The sequence below is a fragment of the Plectropomus leopardus genome, chromosome 7, assembly GCF_008729295.1.
Source record: "Plectropomus leopardus isolate mb chromosome 7, YSFRI_Pleo_2.0, whole genome shotgun sequence".
NCBI classification, from domain to species: Eukaryota; Metazoa; Chordata; class Actinopteri; order Perciformes; family Serranidae; genus Plectropomus; species Plectropomus leopardus.
This window is the reverse complement of record NC_056469.1, coordinates 19789298-19800324: the sequence shown is the minus strand read 5'-3', so window position 1 is coordinate 19800324 and position 11027 is coordinate 19789298. Positions and strand designations below refer to the sequence as shown.

Here is an 11027-nt window from a genome sequence, read left to right as displayed (position 1 = left end):
GAGGTCTCAGCCTGTCACAGGGCATCACATCAGACAGTAAACAGGCATGCGCACTGTGAAGACTCCACGCCCTGCTAGAGGAAGGGCGGACGTGCGGAAAAACCGTCACCAATCTGCCTCAAACCTTTAGGTTTTGCAGGGGAACATGGGAATCAGGTGTTTGGGTTTCTTTCTGGCCAACAAGTTCTCTCACACTTTCTGATGCACTGAGGAAATAAATCTTTAAAAAATGATGAATGTTTCATAAATAAACTCTGTGAGGTGATGAAAATGGCTGCCACTTCATCAAGTCACTGTGGGGGAATGATCTCGCCCGAGCTGCAAGTTGTTCTTTAAACCGTAGACATCACGTTAAGGCATGTTCCCAAGCTCGCCAGCTGAATTCTGATCTCTTCCAGCATCTATTTGTTTAAGAACTCTGTCATCTCATTAGTTCTGCTATGTGAGGCTTTTTTTTTTTATTGCTTTATCAAACAGTCACCAACTGTCCCTTTGACACACTTGCCATTTTTAATTTTTCTTGTCTGTAATCCAAACGACAACATACTTACATAGACCGGACATTCAAAGTCTATTTTAAACTTCAAGACTTGATGAGCACGTTCTCACGCCTTCTCATTCCTCACATGCCTTTACTGGATGGGTTTCCTCTTCTAGCACAAACAAAGCCATCTCTACACAGGCACATTTTTGCAAATTCACTATAAAATTGGGCTTGCGTGTGAGGAGGGCACACTAGCAGGTGATGTCACCATTTCCTACTGCGTGCAGAAGACAACACAGAGTCTTTGATACAGGAAATGCTGTGGCTCTGCAGCCTCTGGCACCAACAAGGGAGCTGTTCAAACTCAACTCAGCGACTCTTTCGGTTTGCGTAGAAACTGTGGCTTTGATTAATCAGAGTTAATGTTTTTAATAACATCACTAAATATCCACTATACATGTCATTTCAAAATATTCACAGCTTTATTAAATCATTACAAAATAAAGAAATACATTCATTCATCAATAAAAACAAGACAGACTCATTGATTTAGCTTCAATTTCAACATCTGCACACCCATGCTATGTTCAGTAAAGTTAAATGTTTGCATTAACATGTTGTAGATATTGCAGGAAGGGCTCTCAACTTGTTAAAGTCATGACACATCTTCTTAACAGGATTTCTTCGATTTATATTAAAACAGTTTGAAATCACAGGAAAGAAAAAAAAAAACAACATCATAAAAAAGGTCTTGAGTAGTTTTAGTCCCTAAGATCTGTTGTGGTATTTGAAAAGTTACTGCTCTTGTGCGCAAATAGTCACTGAATCTCTGACACCTGACAGACACATTTCACAAGTATATATGGACAGTTTGTGAATACAGCTCCTGATCTGTTCACGAGGCTCTGCAAGGTTTTCTCATGAAGGAAAAATACAGAAAATCTAAAAAGGGTTGAGCTAACTGTTCATCCTCTTTAGCCATATTCTGGGTCTGTCATCACTTCGTTACAAGGTACATCTCTATTGCAGTGAGCTTTTTCCTTAAAAAGGCATTACTGTTCATTTATTATTTACACTATCTGGACAGGTTTGGAGCAAAATTCACAGTATAAAGTTTATTCCCCTTTTTGTAGCTCAGAACTGTATTGACATCATCGTGCAAGCATGCACCTTTGTAACGACTAACGGTCAGACCCAGCTGGCAGTCACCTGGTTTTGATCACCCCCCCCAACTGGTCCATTAAACCAGTCTTATCCATGAACCCCGAGTGAGACACCCCGACAAACCCCTCAAGGTCCTGACAACAGAAAGCATAGAAAACTCTTAACAGCAGCCCCAGAGTCTCTGCGGGATCCCAGAAATTCTGTGTCTGAGTGCGACTGTGACTGTGAGGTGAGAAAAAGTGCGGTTCTGGAAGACACTGCTGTGCCACTGCATCTGCTCCCCTCGCTCCTCCACTCCTCATTGGCTCATCCATTATCTCCACGATCAGAGAGGTCAAGACTCTTCAGGGTGCCGGCTGGGCGTGAACCTTCTCTGTCATCTGTTTGGCACTGTAGTAGGACAAACTCAGGCCCATAATGGCCAACATCATGGCAATCTGGTTGACAGCGCGGTCTTGCGGCTGTGTCTGCACCTCACCGGCCACTTGCCTCTGCAGAGACATAAACAAACAGGGCGAAGGTCAAAGGTTGGTGGAAACAATGAGCCTTTCATGACGTGTTTCTTGTCAATAAAGACGCTACAGCCCGAAGGGACTAACCTTTAAAAAAAAAAAGCAAATATTTTGTCCTAAGAGGATTCTCCCTTAAAGACCAAACTTTAGCTCCAAAGCTTGCTGCCATGTGACCAAACATTTGGCAAGAACAGTCATTAAAAATTTAGGAGGGGGAGTAAGTTAACAAAAAGGGGAACACAATGTTCTGTGCACACAGTATAAGGAGCAAATCATGCTCCCAGACTTCAACAGCACGCATCGTATAGAATGACCGCCTACAGAGGATCATACCTCACTGTGTGTTTCTAAATGTGCAGCTCCTCCTTGCACTCCATAACCCCTGTAGACCCCGGAGCACCGAGACAGGAATGTTTAAAGGTTAGGCATGTGCCAACACTGCCCTAAATGTGAAGACAGTACACATGCACTCACAGTGGGCTTGTCAGCAAAATGCTGGAGTTTAAGTTTTCAGAGCTCGTGGCAGCTTTGTCAACTATGTTTGGAACATTGAGGATTATTGTTTTATCTTATAGAGCTTGTTAACAAGGAAATATTTCCAGCAACCTTATTCTAAAACATTTTAAACACTTTTTCTTTTCCCGGAGATTTGACTGTAGAGCACAACGTACAAACAGCTACCTTCTCTCTTTTATACGAATTTAAAATCAACTGTAGATTAAGATTAAAAAAGATGAAGTGTTGTGCTAATGTGTCAGTCTTTCACTCCTCAGTCTGTGCTGTTAGCAGTTGTGTGTATTTGATTTTCTGAGGAAATGCTGCCATGAAGCAAACAGCATTTACATGGATGTGAATAACGTGTTTATGATCAGGATTTTGGAGTGTCCGGTTGATGTTTTTTAGCATGTTAATGGCATATTTCATTTATGAGAACCCCAAATATGCTCACTGGAAAGAAAGAAACCGGGTTGTATTTTGGAAATGGACAACCTGATTTCTCTGCTCATGTAAACACCATATCATGATAATGATCATAACCAGGGACCTCATAAATGGGTTTTGTGATCACACTCATTAAAATGTTTTACAAAGTCAAACCATATGTTGAAATCTAATCATTTCTATATTTAAAATTTGAATTCCCGGTATACCTACTCATTACTAACAAATTAAAAAATTTACCGTCCCGCCATCATGTCAAACCTTATGTAACAGCCAGTCACTTTTCTCCGGTCTGTTAGGCGTTTGAGTCGGTGTAAAGCTATATGAGGGGACAGCCTTTGTGTCTGAATTAGTGTAAATAAGCGAACACAGACTTTACACAATGGTCGAGACACACGGGCGGTCACCACTGATGAGCAGATTATGATGACAGTAGGACGAACAAAGGAAACTTAGAGGAAATCATATCGCAATGATTAGTGTCACCCCTAATTATACTAGTGATGAAAGCGGGTTGTGGATCACAGGACAGCGCAGGGCCCCTTGTCTGGAAGCAGAACTGCTCGTTAGGGATAAAGAAAAGGGGTGGACACACTGACAGCTAAAATAAAACCTGCTAAAAGTGAAAATGAGGGCTGTGAAGCTCTTCATCAAGAATTTAAGCTTCACGGCGCTCCTACAGATGGCTCGGCGTAGATTAGTGTGCCAGTATAAAGTACTCAGCAGAAATGCATCAAATAGAGTATCTACAGTATATCTCGTGTGGTGAAACATACCTGGAGGAGGCGGAAGTATCCAGGTGTCAGCCTGCCCAGTCTGATGATCATGTCTGTGGATGTAGTGTGAGATGGGTCGACACGGAGGGCGGCTCTTAAGACCTGCAGAGAAAATGGAGAATTCACTGAGTGACTACGCAGCAATCTGACAGAAAAACGCAGTTGAAAAACTTAATATTTGCCAAAAGTGAACAGAAGTTGAGTCTCTAACACATGAGAAGTCCATTACTCAGCTTCTATAGAAGCATCAGATACTTTCCTTGCCAAACTTTTAATAGAGTTTTTGAGCACTGCTGCCAAAAGAGGACGAGGACATTGCTATTGACTTGCAAATAAACCAAAACCATCTGATCTATGCGTGAGGAAGGAACATCTCTCGCCTGCAGCCATGGCACAAAACTTTCACGCACCGATCCGATATGATCGCCATGCAGACAAACCCAACATTTAAGTGCTTATATAATTATTTTAGATCTGACCTACTTGTCACCATTTCCACCCAGATTGCCCCTCTGTTATTAAATTATCATGTTTGAACCAAAGCAATAGAGCGACCATTCACACTGCGTCAGTTGATGGCGCAGCAAAGAACAAATTCATTCATTCACACATGGACAGTCCCATGTTTAACAGATGAATAAAGTGGTGTTTTAACACACTTGTTGGACATTAATAGTTGAATAAAATCACCAAAGAAAAAGTTCTTGATGAATTTTTATCCAACTATGACTTAAAGAACAAAATGATCCCCATTGAGAAAAGCCAAGATTTAACATTTTTAAACTAACTGGATGGTTTTCACTGGTGCAAGGATGCATTACAAGATATAAACCTCCAGGTGGTCTTTATAATGAAAAACAAACAGGAAAGTCAGCTGGGACTGATAACTGAATTTGTGATCGAGGTTCGAAGGGAAGATGAGGAGGAAGACTGAGGAGAAAAAAAACATGTGAAGCTTTAAAGTGCCAACCTGGTTAAAGTTACACCCCTTACGAGAAAAAGAAATCCAAGCTTTCAATATTACCCCGTGCATTAAAAGTCGGTCTTGTGTGTAAACCAAACAGGTTTGGAGTCCTCACCTTCCAGAAACCCTCTGATTGCAAAAAAAGCCAGAGACAGAGCGGCAGGAGCTTCTACTTCCTCACCACGCTGAAAATCGGATGCCCAACAGAGTGATAAACTTGTACTACTGAGTGTTCCTGCGCTGTGCTCCGCCTTTTTATACAGCCCCTCTCTCACCCAACCAGATCTGCGGGCTCGCCCTCAGCACACGCCCACTTTGAAAAACGCATACACACTGTCGAAATGCATTACTCTCAGTAGGTCGCTTTCCCAAACACACCCCTTTCCTGCTGCCTCCTAAAACAAGAAAAACCCACTGTGAGTGTCAGATATGATTTGCTCACTTAAGTCAGCTCAAGGTAAATAGGAGTAATGCAAACAAAACAATACAGCGTCACAAGTGCGTTCTTAAAGCAGAATGCATGTGAAAGTATGGGGTTACATAACTGACCTGATGTGTCCATTTAATCTCAATCTGGAGCAGAAATTAAATGTCCCAGACCTCCAGATTGTACATCAAGGAGCTGACAAAGCTTCAGATTAGAAACATGGGACAGTACATTCCTATTTTATAAACATTTATTTGTTGTAGTTGTGTTTTGATTGCTCTTTTAGCTGTCTGTGTTACATAATCTGTTTCCATTTCACTGAACAAATAGTTGCAGTTAAGACTGAGATGAGCGAATGTTTACGTGATGCAATTCCGAGTTTTAGCTTCTCCTAAAATCCAAACCGAAATACAGCATCACAAAAGGTGTTCATACTGTTTGGAGTCGTACAGTGAAGCACTTGAACAAACACAACACAACACACCTTAAAAAAACACAACAAGACTTTGACCCAAAGTCAAAACATTGGCTCCATACCAAAAATTAGTTTTAGCAAAATTCAATTTTCATTGTCTAGCATTAATTAAAAAAAATAAAAATAAAAAACAAGGCAAGATAATTTTTGGGAGTCTTTTCACCACTATTATTAAGATCTAAGTTAAAGCTTGGAATATGACTCTCTGCAAATTGATGCTATTGCAGTGCATTATGGGAGTTGTAGGATGTTTTTAAGAGTTTGACACATGTTAGAGATTAGTGGTCAAGATATCTTGGTTTCTGCCAACTCCAAAAAACACCATCATTAGCACACACGTGTGCTTTGGGATGGTCACAATAAAAGGTCAATATAAAATGTGTGTTTGATCAGACAAAACAAGGCTACTGCAGGAACGTCCCCCAGAGTTGTTGTTGGTCATCTAAATGTTCATTTCTCTAATCGGACATCTTCTTCTCCAATGTTATTTCCAGGAATCTGGTGGTACAAGACATCTACATCCAGCGCCTTTACCTGCAAGATCGCCCGAGAGCAGCTAGCTGATGCAACGATTGGTTTTTGCAACCGAAGAAACTGTCTCAGAGAAGTTAATCTGTGTTCTTGTCGTCCTCATCAGGGTCTTGACCTGACTGCAGTCTGTTGTCGTGACCAAACTGAGTAGGAAAAAGCTCGCCTTTCAGGGTTAATCATCCTCTTCATGGATGCATCCTACGTGACCAAAGGGATGCATATCTGTAGCCTAAGTCTTGTAAAATTCAAAGATCAGCGTACCTAATAACTTCTTTTTTCAAGATAAAATTGCACACTTTAGACAGACCTTTTATTGCAACTGTGCTGTAATCATGCTGTTTGATAAGGAAGCTGATATGCCGGATGGATTTTCTTGGAAAAGAAGTGCTCAGGAACTAATTTTAACAAAGTTTGAGAGAAGTCCTTTGTGTTTATAGAAACAGTCTTAGATGTTTTCATTTCATGAAAAATGGATGCAAAAACAAAGATGTTGGTGAGGTTAATAATCTGCATGATTTCCACTTGCTCACAGTCTCAACTGTTTGTAGCACGATGCACCACGATAATCTTCATGGGTAATGTGTGTTCAGAGTCTTAAGTCACCAGTCTGGAGCAGAAAATCGTCAGTGGCAGCTGATTGAGTGGCTCAGTGTTTAGGAGTGGTTCCCTACATGCTTCGGCAGGAATCCAGGTGAATCACCTGTGAGCTATTCCGGTTTACCTGAGGACTAACATAACAGCAGGAGGGCGCGCCCCACGTTTGTATCACTTGTGACCACATTTCAAACACCAGCTGCAGACAGACTCAATGAATAACACAAGGACTGTTGACTCAGGCATTGAGGACTGACTCTTTCTTTCTGGCAGAACTACTTCATAATTATTACAAATGGGAGAAAGCGTGTTATTTTTAAGCGTTACAAAACTGGTCTAAAGATGATTTAAAGAGGAGAAATGCCGAGACGACAGAAATCTTTCCTTCCCATCAGGAGAGGAGGTGAAAACACAAACAGGGTTGGAACCTGAATTAATGTCCTCTATCTCTCTCATGAAGGTTGTTAAATAAAATTGATTTGGAGGATGTCAATCAGCCTGCAGCGGAGCCACAACATCTACTGGGTACATTGTGTACTTAACTCCACACGGCCAATGAAATGTCATCATCACTCCCTGCTTCCTCTTAGTCCCGCCTTCCCGTGTCACTCTTTACTCCCCGTGCAGACCACCCGCCTGCAGCAGGGCATCTCCTGCGAGTGAGCGCAGATAACAGCCGCGTGAAAAGACAGATTCATCAGGAGATGCAGCACGACTATCAGTAAAATATACATCTCCAGCCGGGCAACGACAGCTCAGGAATACATCATCAACCTGTGTGGTTGTGCAATCACTCCGCTTCACTGTCTGGGCATCCGCCACACTCATGACTGTGGCATGTACACCACTGTTGCCATGGTTTCTCTGTGCGGCGCTAGTGTGCACAAGATTTTCTGATGTGTGTAACTGCAAACTAATGAATCGAAGCCTTTAACATGAATGTTAAAACTTCAACGCGTAAACACAGTGTCACTACACACTATTAACTCAGAAAACACTTGATTCTTGTCAAGACCCAAAGACACAAAGTTGTGCTGAATTCCATACAATTTTGTAAAAAAAAAATTATGGCTGCAACTGAAAATGATTTTTAATGATCTATTATTTCTACAATTAATAGTTTAGTCAATAAAATGTCAGAAGACAGAAAAAGTGCAAGTTCACGACACAGAGTTCAAAGTGATAGCTTAATGTTTCCTGATTTTGCTTGAGAAAAAATAATCTTAATGACTGACGGATTATCAAAAGAGTTATTTATTTTATTTTGATCAGCACATCATTTCAGCTCTTAAAATAACACACGAGACATGTTTCCATTATGATTCAGCCAATTAAAAGGGCACCTTGGGGTTGAAAATGTAGCTGATCACAAGCGACAAGCTGGAACCAGATAATATGAGTAACTTTGTTGTACTTGTGCAATGACAATAAAAACATATTCTATTCTATTCTATTCTGGTGTACAAACGGTCTTCCTAAACACCATTTAGAGGTACACTATGCAGGGATTTTCAGATACTTTTTGTAACCGCCAGCAAAAGTAAATCCAACTCCGTATTTGTCCATTTGATTTTTCAGCTCCCTATACTTGTTGTGTTTTGTTTGTGCTTTTTATTAAATCTTAACTGAGCACCGTGCCCAGGAACGTCCCGACCACAGCACATTAGAAGAAAATACAGAAAAGTACGGGCAGGGGGCAGAGTTTGCAGATAAACGCATCACCAAGCACTTACAGTAGGTCATAAGTGTGCGTTAAGGGGAAATACTTTTGCATAGAGTATAACTTTATATCCTTAAATGGCACTCAGATATGAAGGTCAGAGGTCAAATTGTGTTTTCCCTTAGTTGCTGAAAGTGTAACCCAAGACATAACCTCCATTTTGGGCCCCAGCTGGGACGCAAACATGGCTGACTTGCAGAAACAAAGAAAGAAGTCGAACTGGGAGAAAACCAAGTGGAAGAATGAAGCTTTGTCAGTTAAATGAGCCAAATCTCAAGATTATAAATTAGCATTAACAAAAATCAGTTTGCCCTCCTACTGTTAAAAGCCACTGAAACTGACATCTGTGTGTTAATCTAATCAAATAGGTAAAGTGACCCAAAAATCCAGACTATAATCCAATCTGTGATGCAAACAGCAACAGCTGACCAACAGCAGGACAAAAAGGTAAACATTCATGGCTCTCTGTGCCGTTAAAAATGCCTGCAGACCTCTTCATCAAAACCAGATAAGAAATTAAAATGCAATCTATATTCAGCAGTACCTTTTCACTCCGAGCTCAAACTGGCTGTACTACCAAGAAAACACCTTAAAATGAGATGCGCACTCTGTTTTCCAGTCTTCAAACTGCCAGGGTACAAAATGTACAGATGACATGCCATGCGCTCAGGGGCTCCACATACAGCCTGAGTCAAATCAGCACCAACTGACTACACAAACATACTGAATGCAAAGATTATTATTAAAGAGTACTGAGTATTTTCATGATTTTTGGATGCAAAAAGCAACAAAACTTGCAAGTCAGTTTTTACAGTTACAATAGTCACTATAAAAAATCTCCATTAAAGACTAAATTTAGACAATGAAAATGTTGCACAATGGACATTTTAAAAAACAGTATTCATACCAATTGAACAAACTGCTAAAAACAAAAGAAAAAAATCCTGGACATTTTGTTCAAGAAAACAAAGAAATCTCCAATACAGTGCTCATCTTAGTTTGGTCCCATTTATTTGCATAATACATCATAGCAGAGTCACACTTTGATTTTTCTCTCCTTTTTTTCACCAAAAAATGTCAATTTATGAATGGCTAATCTTTTCCTCGCAGTTCTCCATTTCAGGTGTGTTAGCCCTTTAAATTCTGTAGTTTCAGAGGCCACATGAACAGCAGCAGCTCAATGCAACAGCTTTGCAACAAGGAAAAAGATTCAAGTTGTGAAAGGCAAAGTAAAAACTGCCACATCAACATGCCACAGAGACAAAAGGACACTCTTTGTCACGGATGCAGAACCAGCTTAGGGCGCGTGTCCCTCGCCGCTTACTTCTTTATTTATTTATTTATTTACATATAGGTACTTCTGTGAAAGTGCAAAGTGCTTACCTGCGGCTGCCGCGGGGTTTGGGACGGTTTTTGGGGTCGCTCGGCTGGTGTTGGGGTGAATGGTACACCGTGTCCGCGATGTAAAGTTTTTATAGGAAGCCGGGACATGAGCTGTATGGACTGGGGGGTGGGGCACTCTGAGTCCTGCAACACACACAACGCATGCCAGTGTGCATGTGAAATACATAGACCCCCCCACGTCTGGGAGAAATGGACTCGTCCACGTTTTTGCGCTCACGTGTTGGTGGCATCCTGGTACATTTTGTCTTTTTCCTTCATGATTACAGTATTTATGTCATAATATCGCAAAATACCAACACATAGATCCATAGGCCTCCATGTCTTATGCACACTATGGAAGTGTAGGCTAAATGGCTAAAATGCATTTATTTATTAAGCTGAAATTTGGAACATTAAATAGTCAAAGCAGTTGTGGAAAACTAGTACGGTTTCATTACAAAATGTTACTGGACTAAAAATGAATTGTGAATGCTCTAGGTAAGTGAGCATCATAACTGCAGATATACAAAAGTGCTTGTTGACTACAGTTGATATAATATATTTGCATCAGTTGAGATTTAAAGTTCAAATACAAAAACAATCGTAACACAAACAAAGTCCATTTTTTGATATTTTTGAGCTTAAATATCACTTCTTGTTACTCAGCAGATGGAGGCCACGTGCCATCTGTCATAATAATCTGCCAGATTTAAAATTTCTTTTTTCTCTAAGCACTTAAGGACTTCTTGTCCATGTTGACTTTAAAACAATTTCACAGGAGACATTTTGACATTTCATAGTTGGAAAAGCGCAAGTGAAACTGATAACATTACCGATGGTGGAATGCAGACATCAAAAAAATACACCTGTGCTTTTTCTACAATGACAAGTCAAAATGTCTATTGTGAAAAGGGTCTGTTTGAAAGTGCTTATGATGAAACGCTATATAAATGCAGTCCATGTACACCCGTCAACTTAAAATCAAAGTTGTAGCACCATTTTGGTCTTATTTGTGAAAATCTGTGATGGGTACAATGCCATCATTTTCTTCTGGA

At 40.5% G+C, this 11027-nt stretch overlaps 1 protein-coding gene across 1 annotated transcript; it reads right to left on the bottom strand.

Annotated features, from left to right (window-relative positions):
• LOC121945879 (putative transmembrane protein ZNF593OS) lies at nucleotides 1-10125 on the bottom strand. Its single transcript, XM_042490246.1, has 3 exons — nucleotides 9973-10125; nucleotides 3879-3980; nucleotides 1-2139 (listed from the first exon to the last, which is right to left on the bottom strand). Exons 1-3 carry the CDS (start codon nucleotides 10078-10080, stop codon nucleotides 1993-1995), a joined length of 357 nt encoding a protein of 118 aa, XP_042346180.1. The 5' UTR covers nucleotides 10081-10125; the 3' UTR covers nucleotides 1-1992.
• Nucleotides 10126-11027: the final 902 nt, after the last annotated feature.